This window comes from Danio rerio, chromosome 20, assembly GCF_049306965.1.
Source record: "Danio rerio strain Tuebingen ecotype United States chromosome 20, GRCz12tu, whole genome shotgun sequence".
Taxonomy (NCBI): Eukaryota; Metazoa; Chordata; class Actinopteri; order Cypriniformes; family Danionidae; genus Danio; species Danio rerio.
In genome coordinates this window covers 42,821,909-42,845,828 of record NC_133195.1, presented here as the reverse complement: position 1 = coordinate 42,845,828, position 23,920 = coordinate 42,821,909, and the positions used below count along the sequence as shown (strand labels likewise).

At 34.8% G+C, this 23,920-nt stretch overlaps 2 protein-coding genes across 5 annotated transcripts in view; one reads left to right on the top strand and one right to left on the bottom strand.

Moving 5' to 3' along the window:
- Positions 1-23,920, bottom strand: part of esco2 (establishment of sister chromatid cohesion N-acetyltransferase 2) — a 365,881-nt gene that overhangs the window by 148,028 nt on the left and 193,933 nt on the right. The window lies entirely within an intron of this gene.
- The window catches only part of pex7 (peroxisomal biogenesis factor 7), a 61,835-nt gene that overhangs the window by 19,960 nt on the left and 17,955 nt on the right, over positions 1-23,920 (top strand). For 2 of the 4 annotated variants that reach the window (XR_012395481.1, XR_012395482.1), the window contains exons 6-9: positions 5,277-5,383; positions 7,564-7,677; positions 10,647-10,713; positions 12,758-12,813. Coding sequence is in view for 2 of the 4 variants with exons in the window: in XM_073932433.1 (XP_073788534.1) it covers positions 5,277-5,383; positions 7,564-7,677; positions 12,758-12,813 (277 nt within the window). In the remaining 2 variants the exon portion in view is untranslated. 4 annotated transcript variants of the gene reach the window in all.

The following is a 23,920-nucleotide window of genomic DNA, read 5'->3' as shown; positions in this document are numbered from 1 at the left end:
CCAGCGGCTGGCCTTTTTGGCCCGCTGAATACCTTGGGCCAAAGAGGGCCAGCTGGGGCTTTGGGGCGGAGTAAAAGCAAAGTCTGATAAAGATTTCACTAGTTTCTGATCACGTACATACATGCATGGATGTATGTGTATGAGAGACCAAGTGAAAGAACGCTCGTTTTACAGATCCATCGATGCCACGAACCAGTTTCTATTACACGTAAATAATGTTCAGGTGAATCCAAGTGCGAGTGAGCAAAATAATAATTTATTTACACAGTCAAAACAAAAGCAAGGAATGAGTGCGGTGCTAGAACTAGGAGAAACAGGGCAGGAATCTGGCAAGAAACAGGGTCCAGTAAAAACTCCTCAGGTCCTGAGCACAGACAAGATAGCACCATAAGCACACGTAACGAACTGACAATGAAACACTAAACACGTAGCACATATATAGGCACGATAATGAGTATCAGCTGGCGAACAATCAATCCAGCTGAGTGCCGTCATGACACGTGACCAAAACAAATACATGTGGGCCACAAAAACAAAACAAACCCACATGATCATACAGATACTCCGGAAGAGCGCACAAACCTGCAACCGTGACAGTTTCAAGGTTTACCGCAGCTTGGAAAAGTCCAAGTTTTCTGTTATACCATTCCTAATGTGTTTTTCACATCTATTTTATTTAGTTTTTTAGGGCAACGGTATCTCCAGCAGAAAACATTTTCTTATAAAGGGTCCAAAAGCAAATTTGATTGAGGGTTATGGGCCAAATATATATACCAAACCTGTACATATTAAATTTGCCATGGGTTATTTCCTAATTGATTTGGAATTTTTTTTAAAATATCTAGAAAACTTTGCTTTACATCATATTAACTAATGCAGTATTATTTGACATTTAATAATGAGCTTACTGTAAAAACATAAACAATCCCATTTATACCACACAATAGAGTTGGATGTGAAAAATAATAGTCGAGCTGCTCTTGCTTTTAGCTTGATTTGCTCGCAGATACCTTGTGCATGGTCCTCTCTGTCAAGAGACAGTGTTTACATTTTAAAAGTCTGATTCATTTACAACAATTAATTTAATCATTTATTTTAGTTGGCTTTTTTGTAGCTGAGCAATAAATCAAATAAACAAAAGGTTATGTTAAAGGTTAAGGTTATATTCACCCCAACCACTTCCCCATCATTCTCCCTCTTTTTTTTCAGATGGGATGGCGGGCCAAATCAAGGGTTACTATGAGCCAACTTTGGCCCTCAGGCCCTACTTTGGGCATCTCTGCTCTACATCAAAAGCTACTGGTCCAAAATATTTTAAATGTTTCTTAAAATAAAATATATTGTGTTCATTGGGGGTAAAGTTGTTTTACCCAGACATTTAAAATGAACTTATTTTGGAGCAGTAATCACAATACTGTGAAACCGTGATATTTTTATCCAAGGCTATCATACCGTCAGAATCTTATACCGGACCATCCCTAAATACAAAATATGAATATAACAGAAAGACATAAAACTTTACAAATTATGTGTTTACTTTCGTAGGCTCAACATAGTAAAAAAAATTATGAATATTGGATAGAAAAAAAAACACATTAACTTAATAAACCAATATAAAACAAACAAAAACTTAAAATTTTAGGTATTCATCTGAGAAAAAAATAATAATTTTAGATATTTTTTTAAAATGTATATTCAAAAAGGAGGCAACACCAAAGCTTCAAAAATGGCAATTCTTTCAATAAAAAAGGCTGATACAAGGCATGTAACGGTTCAAGCACACGGCTCTTCATCAGACAGGCTTTATGTGCTGCGAGCTATTGGCCCGACAGTGGAAATGCAGCTATTGCATTATTGCATTATTTCCATAGTATTTTTTTTCTTCAATAGAAGTTGGGTTCCAGCAACCAATATTCTTCTGGTTTCTTCTTTTGTTTTCAACAGAAGATCGAAATTCATTAATGTTTAAAACTACAAGATGAAGAGTAAATTATTATTATTATTATTATTATTATTATTATTATTATTAATATTATTATTATTAGCAATCAATCCCTTTAAATACCTTTTTTCAATAATAAAAGAAGGCATGGTAAAAATTTGCCATACCACTTTTCAAGATGCTGCTTTGGCCCTAAATGGCATTAACATGCATTTCCAGTGATCTGCTTTCAAGTGGCTCTAACCGAGATTCAAAAGGTGCACCTATTAACATGCATTCAAATGCTTCTTGTGTTCGGATTACAGCAAAACCCTTCATTCTTATTTCCTCAAGCACTACCTCACTTTTGTGGTGACGCACGAGTACTACCAAGGAACTCTTTTGGTACTACTGAGAGAGGGTCTTTTGTGCCTGTTTTATTGCATTTCATCACATGAACATTTACACTACAGAAGCAATGCTTGTTTGACCACTTTGTAAAGTGCACAAAGTGGACCTTGCAGCTCAAAACGTTTCAAACACTGATTGCACCTGAATTTAATTTCATTTGTGTATGATCAGATTGATTAAAATGCACAAAATGGAAAGGAAATGCAAACCGAAGCTACATCAGTTGAAAATGGAGCTGTGTTGTGATATAAATACAGCACTCTAGTCTTCCTAGAGCACTTTAAAGTGTTTATGCAATAGGTGTAATTTATCGTGACTGTGAAGCTCTGACAGGAACTCCCTGCGGGTCGCACTTCAGAGTGGCTTTTATTTATTCCATCGGTTGCAGATCACCAAATCAATAAGGGTTACAATAGTCATCGGCATAAGCCTCCTGAGATGTAATTAACTAAAGTAGGCCCATTCATTTAAAAGGCAATCTATCGGATTGTCAATAAACGCAGTGTATTTTGATGCCAGGTTTTAGGATTGAGAAACTGGGATTCGTGTTTTCTATTGAGCTGGACGTATATGGGAATATTTAATCCAGACCTGCACATTGAAGAGCTTGTTTGGTGTTATCTGAGGTGCTGTCACTAATGTTTTTGTCACAATTGGTGCAAGATGAGATTTAAACCAGTGTTTTAATAATCAGTTGTTAGAGTAATGCAGATGATTACCTTAGCACTGTAGGCCTGCACAATATTTCAATTCATCATTGAAATTGCAATGTGTGTGTTCGCAATCGTCAGACTGCAGGATATGCAACATTAAATTGGAATTATAATTGATCAGCCATTGAGAATACGTGAGATTTGTGGAGTCATTGCAAAGTATAACCATAACAGAGTGAAACTTTATCATATGTGTTTTACAAGCAAGTATTTCCTAAGAGAGTGTAAAGCATTTGGGTTACAACATTAATGAAGCATAATTTTACTGAATTATTAATAAAATAAAGACTATACAGTTTTATTTTACATTTCAGTATGCAATTTCTGTACCTGAATTATGTTTGACTGTTTGTTTTGATTATAAAGCACTGTTTATTTCACTTCTTTCTTTGCTCTATCCTAATTATTCTTGCTTGCAATTTTTTTATATACATGATTGACACCTTTATAAAATCACCCCGGTCAATCTAAATGAATGATTTTAGCTCTCTGGTGAAATTGTATTCATGTTGCAATATATAATCGCAGAAACACAAAATATCGCAATGTCAGATTTTTCCAGTGTCATGCAGCCCTACTGTTTTCAGCTGCCTTAAATATGAAACATATTCTCTGAATTAATCTAGATTAATATGGCTTAATTGAATTCTCCCGAGGGGCATTCAGATTTCAGAAAATGTGTGCTACCCAAATAATAAGTCTTTAAGAACAGGTTTCTCAAGCCAGGTGGCGCATTAGACCAGAGGCTTATCTCCTGTTTAAAAATACCGCAGAAAACTGCTTGAGAAGTTGTTCTACTGTGATAAAAATAAATGATGTTCAATAAGATGTACTTATGTTTAAACATGAATTTTGAACTGTAAGCCTACATAAGCCCGAAACAGTGAATTTTGATAACCTTAATTCGTCCTAAGTCATAACTGAACTAAACAGAAATGGACTTAAGACGTAGAATATGCAGATATTAGTGGCATTATTGAAGTAAACACCGCAATCAAACAATTACCATCATGTAGGACTTTTCACCATATTTTCAGACGAGATCCACACACGCAGCTGTCAGTAAAGGACCGCACTTAAATACAAACTCAGACACACACACACACACACACACACAGACAGACACACAGTTTTTTTTCTTTCCATTTGGCATGCGTTATTAAATTCCATAACACTCTCACCAGTCCTTACTCCTTATTTGCGTCTAATACACCAGTTTGTCATGCCGGCATGAATGAAATGTTCATGAGTTAAAGTGAAACTGCCGAACTGCAGTTTAAGTCAAGCATCCTGCTGATTTTATTCAGAAGGCCATTTTTTTGTCAGACGGCTCAACGGTCAGGTATACATCCATGACAAACTTTCAAGGTGAAAGTCCAACGCAATCTCAAGGCAATTCGTAACTTTTTGATTTAGTGGCTAATTCATATGAATTTGTACGATCTAATTCGTACAATTTAGTACAATTTGCTTATAACCCAATGACATTTGGGGTTAGGGGTGGAAAGTCACCATAGCTTGCGTAGAATGGACCCAGCTCCCAAAAAAACTTTCATAATAGATTTTTTTTTATCACGCGATAAAAGTCTGGCAGGCCATTACTAATTTTTACATAAATAATAATGAAACGCATATTTGAATGTTTTTATAATCAAAGATTGCATGGGACATTTTTGTTCTTATGCTCTTGGGTATTTTTTTGTACCTATTGTGAACTTTATTAAAGAAACGAGAGGGAAATATTACATTAGTGTTTTTGGCCAAATTAAAATAAATGGTCCCCAAAAAAATTCAACAGGCTTAGCACTACATGCATGAGGCTTTTAAATCAGGTTTTAAATTCACTATACACTATCCCCCAGTGTCTAAATCTTGAGTCTTTTACTGCAGTTTATGAATGTTGCTAACGCTGCACCTTGTAAAAAGTGACTAGCTGGAACATTTGCTGCTTACACCAGAACAGAAATGCTGCATTTCAAGGAGAAAGTCTGACCAAAAAAGACATACAACAAAAGAAATAGCCCTGCCCGTGCAGCGTAGAGGACTGACCAGTGACATTTTCCTCAGTGCATTGCCTTCTGTCCATTCACACTGAGTGTTAGTCGCCCTTGAAATGAACGTTATGGTTCAGGGGATTCCGCAGAGAGTGCAGACTAGGATTTATATTATAATATCATATATGTGGCTTTTTGGGAGATTTAAAAGTCTTGACATTCTTATGTTGTTGCTAGGAGACGGCACTCTGCGAGTATGGGATGTTAAGGCAGGGTCATGCAGATTGGTCATCCCTGCACACAAATCTGAAATCCTTAGCTGTGATTGGTGCAAATATGACCAGGTAAGTGCTTATAGATACAAATAGGAATTAAATTTTTATAACACAACGTTTGGTTAATGAAAAAAGATATTAAAGTGTTACTGTACTGTACTATCTCTACGCACCTAAGGAAAAGAGATATATTTATTTTTATTCCTAAGCATGTGCTGGGATATATGTTTAAAATTTTACACTACAATTTTTTTTATTCATTCTGGTTATACAGTATGAACTATATATACCAATGTTAGGACTGATTAGACCACCCATGTTTTCCATGAAGTTAGCCTGTATGCCCATAATATATTGCCTTTGCCAAACTTTGGGCTACTTATTACATTATTGTTCATGGATCATGGATGTTACCAACATAACACATTATTTGTCTTTAGTGTTTTGGATATTTAGCTGTCGAATTGAGCCACATGTAGTTTTGTCAATTTTTATTTTTATTTTTTTTGTAAAGACATATTAATTTACTGTTGCTGCTCTGCTGATAATAATGTGCTACACTCAAAAAAGTGATGTCTGCTGTTTGTTCAAACTACATATTTAAAATGAGCTGAATCAACACATTTTCTTTTTCAAAATTAGTTTTCTTTTGTGAATTATTATTTTTTTATGTTTAATCCGCTTAAAATTGTACAAATAAGTTAACCTAAATCCTTCATGTTGTCCCAATACAAATCTATTGTGTGAAACCCAGCATTTTTTACAGTGTACAGTAACAAAGGTGATATAGTAGGTGCTATACAGTACACTTTTCTACACTACAGAACGTTAGTGTCTTCGTTAGAGTGCTCGGCTCACCACTCAGAGTGCGAAGAAATGAACACTCCTGTGCTGAGCACCTGTGTGGAGACGCAGAGGGGAATTTGACAGGACTACAAATATTTCCTGAATAGCTCTATTATTCCTTGTTTTTGGCTGGTAACGCTGTCTGCAAAGAGAAACATACAGTTCAAGTCAGAATTATTAGCCCCCCTGTTTATTTTTTTCTCCATTTTCTATTTAACGGAGAGCAGATTTTTTTTCAACACATTTCTAAACGTAATAGTTTTAATAGCTCATTTCTAATAATTGATTTTGTCTTTGTCATGATGACAGTAACTAATATTTTACTAGATATTTTTCAAGACGCTTCTATGCAGCTTAGTGACATTTAAAGGCTAAACCAGGTTAATTAGGCAGGTTAGGGTAATAAGGCGCATTATTGTATAACTATGGTTTGTTCTGTAGACTATTGAAGAAAAAAATAGCATAAAGGGGCTAATAATTTTGTGCCTAAAATGTTTTTTAACAAATTAAAAACTTCTTTCATTTTAGCCGAAATAAAACAAATAAGACTTTCTCCAGAAGAAAAAGTATTATCAGACACATAAAATATTATCAGAAAATGTCTTTGCTCTGTTAAACATAATTTGGGAAATATTTAAAAAAGAAAAAAAATTCAAAGGGGGGCTAATAATTCAACTGTACACTTAAATACAGTTGAAATTAAAATTAATAACCCTCCTATGATTTTTAAAAAAATAATATTTCCCAGGTGATGTTACACAGACCAAAGAAAATTTTCACAGCATTTCCTATAATATTTTTTTTTCTGGGGAAAGACTTAATTCTTGTAGTTTTACATGAATATTTTTTACAACTATTTTAAGGTCAACATTATTGTCCCTTGGGAAATATTCTTTTTTTTTCAGTTGTCTACAGAATAAAGCACTGTCATCCAAAAACTTGTTTAATTAGCCTGACTTGCCTAATTAAGCCTAAATAACTTAGTTAAGTCTTTAAATTGCACTTTAGTCTGAATACTACTGTCTTTCAAAATAATTAAAATATTATGTATAACTGTCATCCTGGCTCATCAAAGTTATTACTTAATAGAAATTAGTTATTAAAAGTATTATGTTTTAAATGCCCTTCTTTCAATTAAGCAACCCTTGGGAAATCAGTTTAAAAGAATTTAAATTTCACAGAAGCGCTAATAATTTTGACTTATTTATTTTAAAAAATTTATTTCATTTTTTTTTTAACTACCCAGAAATAGGGCTTTTTCTTTCAAGGAAGAAAAATGCCTGTGCCTGTATCACCGTAGTATCCCATCATTACATTTATTCTTTTAGAAATGCAATAATCTCTGAAATGACTGTAAATAGTGGATGAATCATTGACCGCTGTTTTTTTCACTTCGCTCTCAGAATGTTCTAGTCACCGGAGCTGTTGACTGCAGTCTCCGAGTTTGGGACCTGAGGAACATCCGGCATCCCGTCGCTCAAATGTCAGGCCATTCCTACGCCATCCGCAGAGTAAAGGTAGTTTCATTTGGGGTGTTTTAGATACAGCATTGGTGTTAAAGTCTGCATGAACCAGAAAGCTGCAACCGTATCCATATTGTATCCATATTATATCTAACAATATAATTTCATTAAAGTATTATTTGCAAACTCTAAATAGCAAAATCTTTTTAGCAGCCATTGACTATCAATATACAACATGTTCACAGTCAAATAAACTGTATTAATGTTGTTTTCAAGTCACACTTGCAGGTTATTTTAGACCGCATATTCAAAGTGCAGTGGTAAACAATATAGGGAGTTTGTCACAAGTTGTCACTGAATGAATGTGTGAATATAAAACCAACTTTACCTGAATAAAGGTAACTTTCACATTTCATTCTTAGCATTCAGTGTCCACAGTTTAATTCACCATATGTAACTGTTTTTGCTGAAATCATTTCTGCAATCAAAAACAAGTGATGTGTAGGATTCAGCATAGCGTGAATTTACCTGATATGACATGAGAACTGCAGAGTCCAGCGTTTCTAATTAGCTCCTCACTTGATTCAGCTCCCATACCGCACAAAACAACATTTTTCCCATTGCAGCCTGTCCTTTTTTTTGCAACCGGGGACCCGTGTGACGTCATGTGTGACGTAGGTTGGTAATTGGTCTATAAGAAAACAGTGGGCGTGGCTTGTTTTTTTCCCACTGCAAGATGATTGGGTGTAGTAAATTAAGCATTTCATTCAGAAAGATCATTTCGGGAGAGTTTTGACAACCTAACACACACCTCCTCCTCATCGTTTCTGTTTGTTTCCAAAACTGACAAATGGAGGGATGTGGTTAAAGAGCCTCTGTTATGAGTTTTTGAAAATTACCTGCCATGCAGTGTGCAGCACAGCTCTAAGTGAATGAAAACACCCAGCTGATGTTTAAATCTGAAAGTCCACCTTGTTTAAAAATATCGATTATTTTGATAGAAGATTCGACTCGTTGTTCGTCCGGATCTTTTTCTTGTTCGTATCGATGTCGCCACAAAACAATACCAAATGTGAAGTGCTGGATTCGGTAAAACATTCCTTTCCCTTCAAACGCTAGCAGAGTGAAGGTGTGTGTGGGCCTGATCATGACTGAAGATGAGTGTACCTTAATAAGTAAAAGCCTTGGTGATTTATGCCATAATCTACCCTGCAACATGGGATTTGTTTGCTGTTTGTTAAAGGAAGGATCAGAACAGACTATTGATGTTTGGGACTTTGTCAGAGCTTGACAGGAACTTTCTTAATTCACAATTCATGGATCATTTTTTTCCTCCATTTCACAAGTGTAAGTGTGATTAAAATGGTTGCCTCCTTGTTTTCTCTAGCTTGCAAAATATGTATTTAGTTGTGTTTTGTTACCTGCAATTGCTCCACGCAACTTGTACTGTATCTGGTTAACTCTTTATATTCACATATCTCGTCCATAGCCTTGTTGAAAGCGTGACGCGTGTCGATTTCTTTACTGATTTAAATGCGTTTGTGAGCTTGCGATCATCCAACACAATCTCACGGCAATCCGTAGCTTTTTCATTTAGTGGCTAATTCGTATGAATTCGTACAATTTAGTATGATTTGCTTATCCCCAATGATGGTTGGGGTTAGGTGCCACGCCTCCCTTTTAAAATCGTACCATTTCGTTTGACTGAACTCATACGAATTCGTACGAATTAGCCACTAAACTGGCAAAACGTAAAATACTTGCGTTTTCTCGTGAGATCAGGCTGGATCATTTGCTGTTTGTCATTTCTATGGCCTCTGTCAGCTGTTCCTACACACATGCGGTGGTCAACTTTCAAAATAGTTCAGCTTTTGCCACAGTGTGGGTTAATACTGAATGCGTGGCATTGTTTTTACTGATTACTCTCTCTCGCTCTGAACGCAATCGCAACAGACTGGGTCATTGAGCCAATCAGCGCAGATCAGCTTTGCGCTAAGGAGGGGTTTGGGAACAAATGAATCGCTGAACAAATTATACGGAAGTTGTTGGGGTAGTTAGGTAAAAAGAAATGTTGTTGGAAAAGAAAAGCATGTTGTTGGAGACCACCAAAACCAAAATATGACTTTTTAGTAAAGCGTAATAGGGGCTCTTTAAATATGTTAGCCATGCCCAGTACCTCAGACTTGTGTAATCTGAGAACTTAAAAAACAGGAAGTGCATTGTCATATTTTAATTTAAAGTGCAAACTATTAGTTTTTTCTTAATGACATTCACAGATCAATTGATCATCACAAAACTAGCAATGTAAGCTAACAAAACCAATATGGCTAGTTATGATTTCATTTGTACTTCAAATTCTCTCACAGATATGCCTCGAGTTTGCTTTCAAATGTTCGCCTGAAAAAGATTGAATACTCTGCTGTTCAGTGTCACATTAGTTTGACTTAAATGAACTTAACAAGTCTGTTGAACTTTAATGAAGCGGCTTCAGTCTGTGTGAAACTCACATTATCCTTCTGTACTGTATGTGACAGCTATGGATTTCCTTATATAAACAGATTAGCTGTTTAATTGAGTTGGAGAAATTGTGCTCGAGTGTTCAACCAGTCAGCAATCATGCAGATCACAGAGTTCAGTGCACTTGACCAGTCTGCTGCCAAACCTGTGACCAAAACATACGCAAGTCATCTGATTGCCTGCCATCTTGTGCGTCCAAATGGAGCTGTGGGCTTAATAAAAACACTCGAGTTGGGTCAGGATGAAATCACAGGCTGTTTCGAGTTAATGGTTTTGCTCTCAGCTTTTCAGAGATGTGCAAATGTGTGAAATAAGGAGGTATGAACAAAAGGTAATATTGCACTGGGAATACAGGAGGGCTGTGAAGCATGAGATTGTGTGTTGCTGGATGTAATGATATCAAATGGCTTTAAAATGAACACTGTTTATGATGTCTTTATACTGTGTGGGTGATGAAGAGTGGTGTATGACTGGTCTTTCTCCTTTACTGTTCTGCTGATTTTCAGAAATTCTTCTTGAAGGATCATGACACTATTTGAGATGAACCTCTCCTGCTGAGATAATTAAACAAATGTAAGGAAATGCAGGCAATGGAAGAGTCAATCAAGAGAAACGCTTGAATCTAAAAAAAAAAATCTAATTTTTAAGCTGAACACATTATTTTTGCTTGGTAAGAAGTATTGATTTACCCTAAAGTGCTACCCTTTATATCAGCATCTCTAAGAAATCACCGACCGTTATATTTTAAAGGGCCATGAGCCTTAATGTGAATAAGACAGTAATATGATTAAGGTGTTTCCATGAGTTGCTTTTTGAATGTTTCTTTCATGATCCCGTTTTACATGTCATAGCACATAATTCGATTAACGTCATAACGTCAACACGCTATCAATATTTTCTCCGGTGTTTCATGTTATTTTGGGTGTTTCATTCTTAATTTATTGACTTTAACTGCAATTTGGCACTTTCACTATCATTCAGGAATATTTTATGTATGCCCTCCGTGACAAACGAGATATTGGATATGAGGAACTGCTGGAAAAGTGTATTTCTCTGTAGCATGGCCGGAGTGGGACTTTGTTTCAGCCCTGGAGTTTCAAGCCTTAGACCGACCCACCTCAGTGCAGTATCTGAATATATATTCTGTGCTAAATTCGTTATAGATATCCAGTCCTTTGTAATGGCGGTCACACAAAAAAAAATATGTACACCTACATAAGTAACCCAAACAGTATTATTTGTCTTAACACTAAAAATGAAAGAAAACAATAATAATAATTACTCAGATCAGGTACGAACTCGGGACGGCAGCGTTGTAATGCAACGTGCTGACCACTGGACCACAATGGCTCTTTTATGCTGGAGCATTTGGAATAAAAAATAAGAATTGCACTGTTATCTGCAAGACTCTTAACCACAGTACTACTTTCTATTGATGGCGTAATCTTTTTCTCCCTTTTTTAGATTTCTGATCAAGTTATGTGAGATTTATTAATGTAGTGAATCATTTGATTTTCATTGAGCAGGTGTAATATTCATTAATATTAATTATTCAAATTCTTATATTCACTAAGGTGCCGCTGTTTGGGGTCAAATGATAGTTACCTCATCATTAACCTGCAGGCTGCATTTTGCTCACGGGGCTGCAAGAAAATAAATAAAAAGAGCGGAGCTGCAGCAAAATAATGAATCAAAAGAGTGAGGCTATGGTCAAATAAATACATAAATAAAAAAACTGCGACTGCTGAGAGTGCAAGCAGCTAGAGACACCCGCCCTTGTGGTCAAAAAATGGACTGGCCCATCGGGAATTCTCCTGGTCCTCCCGATTAGCCAATCCGGGCTTGTTAGTAGATGCAGAGAGTAGGTTCAGACAGCCGTGTGTGTATAGACTATACTGCACACAAAAATGTGGTGAAAATCCTTCACGATAGTAATAGTTTGATTAAGGTGTTTACATGTTTACATTTGGGGAGCAGCAATTACAGCTAATCTTCCAGTCCATAATATTGTAGTGATATTACTGTAAACTTAGTAAGTAAATCATTTTGACTAAGGTATGTCTTTAAAAACTGAAAGAGTATTGCTGACGATGATGACTAACTTTGCCTCAGAATAAACATATAAACAAATAACACTGATCACACACTTACCAAATCTGTAGAGACACTACAATCAACTCAAACTAGAACAGTGTGTTTTTTTAAAAAGAGACGAGCGGCAAATCAGCATTTCACCATTTTCAGATCTTGGGTAAGAAATGTTCCTAATATATGTGTTCTAATAGTGTTTTTTGCTGTGTGGGACACATGTATGGCTGTCAACGTGTTAAAAATGTGTTTTAGGGTCCCTTTAAATCCCTGTAGAAAATAAATGAATGACAAACTGTTCACATCTCAAACTGGAGTGCAGGACATTTGAACTTAAATCTATATTTGTATTAAAGTTAATTATGAAATTGTTTAAATATTTAAAGTGTAAAAATGGAACCTGTTTATATATGCAGGGTCATATTTTAATGCAGCTTTCATTGATAAAGATGTCAGCATGTATATCAATTGATTTGTTTTCTGCAGCCACTATATATTAATTCCTCCTTCATCTGTTTGTCATTTCTAGTTCTGCCCGTTTTACAAGACCGTCCTAGCGTCCTGCTCATATGATTTCACAGTCAGGTAAGACACAACAGATACATACAGTTTGAGTCACATTCAGGTGGGGAAAATAATTACTGAACGTATCATTACACGTATCATTACTAACGTATCATATTTTTTCCTGGGAATAATATTTCTAAAGGAACTGTTGACATGGAATTAAACCAGATTTTGGTAAAACCCAAACAAAACAAACATAAAAATAAAACAAAACAAATAAATCTGAAAATGAGTTTGTGTAATAACAATGAAATGACACAAGGAGAAAGTACTGAACTACTGAAATATATTTAATACTTTATATAAAAGGCTTTTTTAATGATGGCAGCTTAAAGACGCCTCTTATATGAAGAATGAAGCCACATGAATTTGCTCAGGTGTGAGTTTTTCACAGGCTTGAACGGACTGTAAAATCTTGATGGTTCTTGCATTCAAGTCAGTGGATTGGCTGGGCCATTCTACAGCTTGATTTTCTTTCTCTGAAAGCATTTGAGAGTTTTCTTGTGTATTGGACTATTGTCTTGCTGAAATGTCCATCCTGGTTTCATCTTCATCATCATGATAATGTAGATGTTGGACTGAAGCAGTGAATATTAACTTACAACGATGAAGGGTAAAGAGGGTTGCTGAAGAACTACTGAGAGTTTTCAGCTGGGCTTTCACTGCCTTTCTACACCTCCCTTTCTTCATGTGTTCGATACTTTTGTCCTGTGTCATTTCATTTTATTACACATAACTTCATTTGTAAACTAATTTAGTTTTTTTGAATATATGGATTTCTTTGGTTGCTATCATCATCTGGTAGAAATTTTCAGGTTAACAGCACCTTTAGAAATATGTTTTCAGACAAAAATGGTGACATGTTTAATACTTATTTTCCCCGCTGTATAGCATAGTAATCAAAAACTGCTAATAATAATTTTAAAAATGAGTAAGCGATATCACATGAGCAAATGACTACTGTTTATTCTGAATATAAACACAACAGTATGATTGCAAGTGTGCTGTTTCTATAAACATAAGCTTAATAAAAATAAAAAAAAATGCTCCAATCAAATTGCAATTGGAGAACCGGAACTAACTGTCGTTTGATCGCATCACTTTTGAATCAGTCATTGTTTAGTCCTTTTTCCTGTGGGTGTTTCCTTCCTTCACAAAGCAATCAGCTTACAATCTTACACTAAGCACTTACTGTACATCACAACATACAGCAGAAAATCATTTACTTTCTGCTTTTTTTTTCCTACTCTTTAAATGAACTTTTCCATGTTAAGGGGAGATGATTTTTCCCAGTGACCTTTGGATGAAGGGTGAAGTCTGCATTGCTGGCACGATCCCAGAAAGACTGATGCTTTTGCCATCAAAAGGGTTGTAAAAGCCATTGATCTCATTTCAGGGTACACTGCTTTATTTCTTTTTGCAGGGGGCTTCTTTCAGTTAGAGCATGGTTGTGTTTTTATTGAGCGTGGAACTCATTTTTGCATGGAGGAAAGGACATTTAATAGAGCCATCAAGGACATGGTAAAGCAAAACAAATGCCAAGTTTTGACATTTTAACCCTTTAAATTGCTAGTTTCTGGCATTGGATAAAGTAGCACTCATTTCTTTTTTTTATTCTGAAGATTTTCTGTAAAATACTTTTTAGTTCAACCAAAAATAGTTTTATTTATAATTATTATCATGGTCATTTTTAGAAAGTGAAATATATCCCGCTCTTATGAAGGGAAATGACCTTTGTAAGAATGGTAAAATGGTCTTTGCAAAAATTATTGTTAAATTTGTAACATGATTTTCAACAGCAGGACCATTTACAGAGGCTGTGGATTATAGTAATAACGAACACATCCAATTTTGAGTGTCTTACAAGTAGTGTTTTGGACTATAGTAAAAAAATACTTATAATTACTAGTTATTTCTCACAAATAGTAATACAAAGATTTATTTACTGAATTACATAGTTAGTTAGTTAGTTAGTTAGTTAGCTAGCTGGCTGGCTGGCTGGTTGGTTGGTTAGTCGGTCGGTCAATTTATTTGTCCCTGTAGGCAAATTTCATTTGCAGCATACACTCACAGAGACATCTGACATTTCACATTTAGCATATACAGTTGAAGTCATAATTATTAGCCCCCCTTAGAATTTCTTTTTAAAATATTTCCCAAATGATGTTTAACAGAGCAAGTAAATTTTCACAGTATGTCTGATAATGTTTTTTCTTCTGGAGAAAGTCTTATTTGTTTTATTTCGGCTACAATAACAGAGGTTTTACATTTTTTAAAAACCATTTCAAGGTCAAAGTTATTGGCCCCTATTAAGCTATATTTTTTCGATAGTCTACAGAACAAACCATCATTATACAATAACTTGCCTAATTACCCTATCCTGCCTAGTTACCCTGATTAACCTAGTTAAGCCTTTAAATGTCACTATAAGCTGGATAGAAGTGTCTTGAAAATATCTAGTAAAATATTATTTACTGTCATCATGGCAAAGATCAAAGAAATTAGTTATTAGAAATGAATAATTAAAACTATTATGTTTAGAAATGTGTTGAAAAAATATTCTATTCATTAAACAGAAATTTGGGAAAAAAAATAAACGGGGCTAATAATTCAGGGGGCTAATAATTTTGACTTCAACTGTATATATAAATAAATCATATAAAAACATGGTACTCTACTCTAAATAAATATCCAGTTTACTGGCCCTTAAGTGCTCCTGAGAGAGGAGGAATTTAAAAACTTAATTGCCTGAGGTATAAATTAATATTTTGTCCTATTTCTTACACATCTGAAAACACAATATCGACAACCTGTTGCTAATAATTGGAAGGTGTTTGATAAAGTACTGTACTGTATGTTTCTCATCATTGACAATCATGATAGCCTTGTTTTATATAAGTAACTGATTACCAGGGAAGTAATTATTGTGTTACTTTTAAAAAGAAAAATGTCACGAATTACAAACTGTATGTTGAACAAAAAGGGGTCACACTTTATTTTGATGGTCGGTTTGTTGAATTCAAGTTACATTGCATCTACATGCCAACTAATTCTTATTAGATTATAAGTAGACTGTTAGGTTGGGGTTAGGGTTAGTGTAAATTGACGTGTACTTGCAAAGTTTCTTTTAGTCAGTTAAATGTCTGTTTAGCAGCAGTATTAACAGATATTAAGCAGACAGTCTACTAATACTCAAATGGACCATCTAAATAAAGTGTTACTAAAATGGACACTAAATTGTGGTTGTACCACCCTTGCACACACATGACAATCATCATCAGTTATGTGCCCTACTCTCACACACCAGAGAGAGTCAGATCTCAGAGCTCAATTGTAAATTATAGATCAATTACATAATGCCACATTTTATTGTCAGTAACTTTAATGCCATTGTAAGGGGTTAAATGTATTAAATTTATTAGATTACTCGTTACTGAAAAAAGTAATTCTGTTGGTAGCGCCATTTATTTATAATGCCCATCACTGCTTACTTGCACCTTCTGTTTCACTTCATAAGATCTTTATGTGTCATTAGAAGTCATATGCATTAATTTAGTTTTGCCTATATATGTTTTTGGTTTACTCTTAAAGTGCCGGTTAACCAGCTAAAAATATTTATAAATTTTTTTTTTAAAATAACTTACATCTTGGATGCAACACCAAACATTGTTATTTTTTTGGGTTGAGCTAACGTTAATTGTTATTAGGTCCTAAAGACATTTTTAGATCTCAGAGTAAAAAACCTTATTTAACAGTAGTCTGGATTGCAATTAAAAATTGGCATCTTTCATGTGACTGCTAAACATCTAGTATTGTTTTAGGTTCGGCAAAAGGGAAGCTCTGCAACATGATTTTTATAAATGATAGAGAGATGGATGCATGTTTAACTTACAGAATGCCAACTAATCTTTGTGTCGGCTGTTGAAGAAAGATTACACTTTATCTGGGTTGACAAGCTTTTAAATTGAGAATTGACTCACATTGAGCAGTGTTGCCACAAGTGCTCCTATTTAGAGGTGAGTTTGATTTTTCTTTAGGTGATGCTTGTCACTTCATTGTTTAAACGTTATCTGTTTTTCTGAGCCGGGAGCCTGTCTGACCTGAGATAAACACTGATAATGATGAATTCAGATCCCTGCAAATATAAGAGAACAAAAGAAATACTATAGTGTTTACACTTGTAAACAGCTAAATGTTCACTAGCAAAATATGCATCTAAAATGATTTCCATCCAAAGTTGCCAAATTAAAGTGTTACATAAACTAAAACACTGGTAATCAGTGGTTGAAAGAGTACTGAAAAATCATACTCAAGTAAAAGTACCATTACTTGCCCAAAAATGTAGTGCAAATAGAGTAAAAGTATCTGTTGTACATATTACTCAAAGTATTAATATGAGTAAAAAGTCAGTATGAGTCAAAAGTGGCCCTTTTAAAAGTACTCAAATGTAGTGAGTTGTGAGAATTACGCTGTGAACAGCTGATGCGTTTACATGCAATTTGTGCATGGGTGTGTGTGAAAACGTAACATTCTGTAGTGCATTTAGTTATTGTTTAAGGCTATTTGGCGATTTCAGTCATCATACAATTTATATTCTTCATCTTCTCATCAGTGACATGCTTTCTAAACAGTCACTGAGTCATTGCATGAAAAGATTTTGGACATCTTCTTGGACACTTTTTAATGCTTCCAAATGGTTTGCTGCATTTATAAAGCGCCCCATATTTTTAGGTTGTTCGGTGTGATGCAATTTACAGGAATCACAAGAGTTTTCTGCTCAGCCTATCCCCATAGACAAGAAAAAAAAACTAAAGTAGTGACTCGAGTTTGAAGAAAAATAATAGGGTAAAAGTACAGATACATTACCAAAAATGTTTTAAAAAATTACAAAAAAATGTCTAAAACTAGCTAGTAAATTACAATTCTTGAAAGAAACTACTCAATTACTGTTAATTGAGCATTTGTAGTTTGTAACTTTAAACTACTGCTGGTAATAAAGCACTGTTTCCATATCAGCACCTTCTGGGAGGCAATATATAAGTATTCATATTCATTATTTTGCAACTGGGGAAACCACTGTAGCTCATTTTATATCCATAGTGAATAAGTTGCCTCTTAATGGGGGTCGAAACACAATAAAAACTCTATAATCCTAGTTTGCATTTGAATATGGGTGCCTGATGTTTGGGAAAACTTTTGTACAGGTATTTGCCAAATTATTAATACAACATTTAAGATGCTCTGAGACGAGATCAGTTCACCGGTTAATTCTTCAATCAAATGAACTGTTGAGGCAAAAAAAATTTTTGATGCGCATCAAGGAATTTATTTGATAAATTTGTTTCCATCGTAAATATTTTTTGAATTTGTGCACATCTTGATTCCAGTCAGAGTTTTGTAATACAATATACTAAAATGTGCATAAAAACGACTGGATAGGATTTTTTATTATCGTTTAAATAATTGAGATATTTTAAGACGACTGTTACTGATGATATGTTATATAAAGTATCTTGTCTGAATAACTATTTAGGGGCGTTTCTATCAGTGTGACAACATTTAATAAATAGTTCCCATTAAATAGTGATAGTAAATAGTGAGTATCAACATGCAGTAATATAGTTGAAGATTGAACATCACATTTGATAGACAAGGTTCAAATTTGCATATAATGTACTAATACATGCACAAAGAATGTGCAATTATACAAAAATAAATCTGACGACTTTTTTGTTTTGTTATTTATGTAATTAATAAGATTTTCTATTAAATCATTGTGATGTGCATTTAAAAGTACATAAGGAGCCGGTAATAATACTGTAATGTTCCTTGTACAAGGTATCCGCGGGGTCTTAAAATGTCTTAAATCTCAAAAGCTTATTTTTGGCCCTTAAAAAGTCTTAAATCTACTAAAATATTGTGTTGTACATCTTAAATCTTTTTAACAGGTCTTAATGTTGCTTTGTTCATGTATAGCTACCCAATTTGGCTATTAACACCCATATAATCACCAACAATCCCAATCTCAATTACACTTTTAACTGTTTATTTGAAAATAACATTTAATTGCTTTTCTTACAGTGACATTTGCTTAAAAATTCGCCATTTATTTAATGTTGAGGATACTGACCTGGCCTATATTTTTATTATTAAATTATTATAATTGTTGTAGACTGAAGTAATTGACTGCTGTTTTGTTCTGTTCTTGGTAAGGGTTATAGGGTTTGTAAATGGATATATTTGAAAATTAATTTAAAAAAATTAAAACTAAATTATTATAATTATATTATTAAATATATTCAATTTGAATCATTTTTAGGGCCAGTGAAAATCTTTTCTACCTGGGATATTAAAAATCCTTAGCATTATTTTATCCTGTTATTATCCTATATTATTATACTATATTATCCTGTTTAAGTCTAAAATTCCATTCGTAATGCTCTTAAAGTTCTTAAATTTTAAGTCTTAAATTTAACTTGGTGAAACCTGCAGACACCCTGCTTTTGATATGCGTATGTTTCATTCTCTCAGTTCATGAAATATAGCCAATTAGCTTTAGAATTAGTATTTGCTGTTTTGCCTAAATAGAAATCAATTCCATTGATAACCGGAAATTTGCTGTTTGAACAGGACGGGTACTCATACTTGAGCGAGGTGCCATCTAATTAGTTTTACCTTCAGAGTAAACTGTGATAATGCGACCGCAAAGTAATTACCAGAAAGGATTTCCGCAGCAGATCAACCTGACTTTTTTTTTTGTTCTCTTGTGACAAACAGAAAGTGGTGTATGGTTCTATACAAAGGCTTTTTGAAAGATGAACCACCTGCTGCCACACACATACACACACACACACAAACACTCTCTCTCTCTCTTCACTCGGGTGTTTACTTAACCCAGTGTATGCATTTGCTCTTTCAGATAAGTCAGAGATACGGTGTCCTCTTTCATTCCTAACAGCTGGCTTTTCTGCTTTTTAATACCACTTACATATTAATATGAGTGCGATGCAGAGGAAAAAGTATGTCTTTGTGTTATTTAACAACTAATTAAGCAAGGGTATTGACTTTTCTGTGTTCACTGCTTTGTGTAAGAGCACTCCTTTTTTAATGATGACAGTTCGTCTAGATTGATCTATTGGTTTAAATGAGGTATGGCAGTGATGCTGTTCATTGGGAATTAAATGTCAAATTAAATGTCACACATACACTTTGTTTTGTTTTTTTGTTTTTTTTTTTAAGTTTTTTTTTTGTTATACATACTCACCGGCCACTTTATTAGGTACACCTGTCCAACTACTTAATAAAGCAACTTTCTGATCAGCCAATCACATGGCAGCAACTCAATGCATTTAGGCATGTAGACATGGTCACGATGATCTGCTGCAGTTCAAACCGAGCATCAGGAATTGGGAACAAAGGTGTTTTGAGTTGGTCTGAGTATTTCAGAAACTGCTGATTTACTGGGATTTTCACGCACAACCATCTCTAGGGTTTACAGAGAACGGTCAGAAAAAGAGGAAATATCCAGTGAGCGGCAGGGGTCCGTTCTTCGTACGTGGATTACTCAGTTAGCTGGATTTGGATATTGACGATTTGACACGATCCAGGATCGTTTCGTTCTTCAAAGCTGATCCGAGAGTTGTTGTCATGGCAACAGTTCTGCTAGGTCAAACCTGATTGGGAGCAGGTTCAATTCATATAAACAGGATTAGATCAGCTCAGTTCAAGCAAAGATAATACTGAAAGTATGTACCGAATTCTGATATTTTCTTACAGTAGTAGTTTTATACACTTGGGAAAATGGTACATATTTTTTAACTATATATATAAAGTTATAGTCATTAATAAAATAAATAAAGTTATACATATTAATAAAACGTATACAATCTGCACTCTCGAAATGAAAGTACAAAGACTGCCATCTGGTGCAAAGAGAAAACTTATTGATATTAACTTTTTAGATCGCTTTAGTACAAATTGTGTATAATAGAAATGCAGAATATGTGACTTTTTTTAAAACAATAATACATGTCAGCAGTCATAAACATGTTTTGATAGTTAATATGCCAGTGATTTGATGCTTCACAAAAGTTGCAGACACCTTTACCAATATGAAAATGCTTTTGTAAACAACCAGTTATTCTTTACACCGATTAAAAAACGGCTACAATAATAAAGAAAATCTTTTCTAAATGTGGAACTAAATACACTGGTTTGCATTGAAATACATGATGAATACTCTTGACAAATGAAGTGTAAAGCCTGCAGCTCACAACAAATGTGGAAAGTTATTGCGTGTCATATTTAACAAACCGTTTACTGCTAATTTGATGTAATTTTGCTCACATGGATAATTGAATATTAATCAGATGATGTCATTACGCTGCTGTGCCGTCAGCCAATCGTTGCATTGCTGATCATGATTTCAAGGATCGATAGATCTGTCCTTCATAACACACGCAGCGATCTCAGATCAGTTCATCCAGACATTCTAATCTGATTCGCGAACTTGTTTGAAGAACCAAATTAGAGAGAGATCAGTTATCAAGATTAAAAGATCCAGGATCTGCCAAATAATCTTAGATCATTTAAGCGAGGTACGAAGAACGGACCCCAATTCTGTGGGCGCGAAGGCCTTGTTGACGCTAGAGGTCAGAGGAGAATGGCCAGACTGGTTTGTGCTGATAGAAAGGCAACAGTAACTCAAATAACCACTTGTTACAGCCGTGGTATGCAGAAGAGCATCTCTGAACACACAACACATCGAACCTTGAGGCAGATGGGCTACAACAGCAGAAGACCACACCAGGTGCCACTCCTGTCAGCTAAGAACAGGAAATTAAGGCTACAATTCACACAGGCTCACCAAAACTGGACAATAGAAGTTTCGAAAAAACGTTGTCTGGTCTGATGAGTCTCAAATTCTGCTGCAACATTCAGGGGGTAGGGTCAGAATTTGGCGTCAACAACATGAAAGCATGGACCCACCCTGCCTTGTATCAACAGTTCAGGTTGGTGGTGGTGGTGTAATGGTGTGGGGGATATTTTCCTGGCACACTTTGGGTCCAGTAGTACCAGCTGAGCATTGTGTCAACGCCACAGCCTACCTGAGTAATGTTGCTGAACATGTCCATCCCTTTATGACCACAGTGTACCCATCTTCTGATGGCTACTTCCAGCAGGATAACGCGCCATGTCATCGCAAATCATATTAGACTGATTTCTTGAACATGAATTCACTGTACTCAAATGGTCTCCACAGTTGCCAGATCTCAATTTAATAGCACCTATGGGATGTGGTGGAACAGGGATACGCATCATGGATGTGCAGCCAAAAAATCTGCTGCAACTGCGTGACGCTATCATGTCAATATGGATCAAAATCTCTGAGTAATATTTCCAGTGCCTTGTTGAATTTATGCTATGAAGGATTAAGGCAGTTCTGAATGCAAAAGGCGGTCCAACACCGTACTAGTACCTAATAAAGTGTACCTAATAAAGTGGCCAGTGAGTGTATATGGGAGATAAACTAATTACAGGAGACAATTAAAAAACAATTATTCAAAAAGTGAACAAAAAGATCACTATAATTAAAGCTGTTTTTTAAACCATATATATAAAAAATTCAACCACTAGCTACAATATTTCATTTCTTTTTTTTAACCCATTGTTTGGGGGTTTGTCCAAATCCAAGTCAAAATGACACTGCACTTTTAAGAGTAATATTTTAATTTGCTTTTATTTTAGTTGAGTTAAGTAAACAGCAGCCTGGCTCGATCTACTGGACATTAGTAGTTTGGAATACACCACAGCCAAAAAAATGGTGGCAGTAAGAAAACTGTACAATTTTAGTTAAATATGAGAAAGACTGTATCAGTGATGTTTCAATCCTGATTTTGCACCTATTATTGCAGTATTACTGTTTTTATTTTGTTTGACTTTTTTGTTGGGTGGATCTCCGGCTTTCATTCATTCGTTATATTTTCGGCTGAGTCCCTTTATTAATTTGGGCTCGCCACAGCGGAATGAACCGCCAACTTATCCAGCACATTTTTACACAGCGAATGCCCTTCCAGCTGCAACACATCACTGGGAAACACCCATATACACTCATTGACACACATACACTACGGACAACTTGGCTTACCCAATTCACCTGTATCGCATGTCTTTGGACTGTGGGGGAAACCGGAGGATCTGCAGGAAACCTACAAGAACATGGGGAGAACAACTCCACACAGAATCGCCAAATATACAGTAGTATAAAGTTTAAAATCAAAAATGTTCAATAAAAAAAATCAAAAGTAAAGAGCAGCCTATATTAGGGATAAATTAAGGATTTCTTTTAAGTAAATCTAAAACTATATTCATAAAACTAAAATCAATGTTAAATACAATAACACTGGTCTCATGATGAGATTTAATTTATCTGAATTTGATTCAATTCCTCTGCAGTTTAAGTAAAAAAAAAAGTCATATTACTGTACTAAATTTTATTGATATTAACTGAGTTGTATGAAATACTTCACACTGCAAAACCCCAAAAGTTAAGGTCACTCAAACCATTTGAGGAAACCGATTGCAACAAACCATTTAAGTTCAAAAACTAATCCTAATGAGTACTGTGAGCTTAATCCATTTGAGTAAATAAAGCAATTTGAGCACAGTAAAACCCAAAAAATTAAGAGAACTCAAACCAACTGAGCACTGTAAAACCCAATAAGGTAAGGCAACTCAAATCGTTTAAGGAAATTTTTGCTTCAAACCATTTGAGTTAAAAAAAAACGAATATATATTATTGTATTATAGTACAATGAACTTTCTTCATTCAAGTTGAAGTAATGAGGTATTTAATTAACTCATTACCTTCAACACCGAGTTCAAAACTCTTTTTTCAAATGAGTTGATTGACTTTCAGTTAATTTTGAGTTAACTACACTCATTTAATTTGATCATGTTGACTGTTGGGTTTTACAGTAAGAATAAAAGGGACCCTAAAGGGACTTTGTTTGTGTTTAGTTTCAACATCTTCACATATATTACGCATTTTCTGCATTAACTGTGAGTGAAAATATAACCCCCAGTTTTTCTTATTGCATTATAGCTTTGCTCCACTTTTACCTGT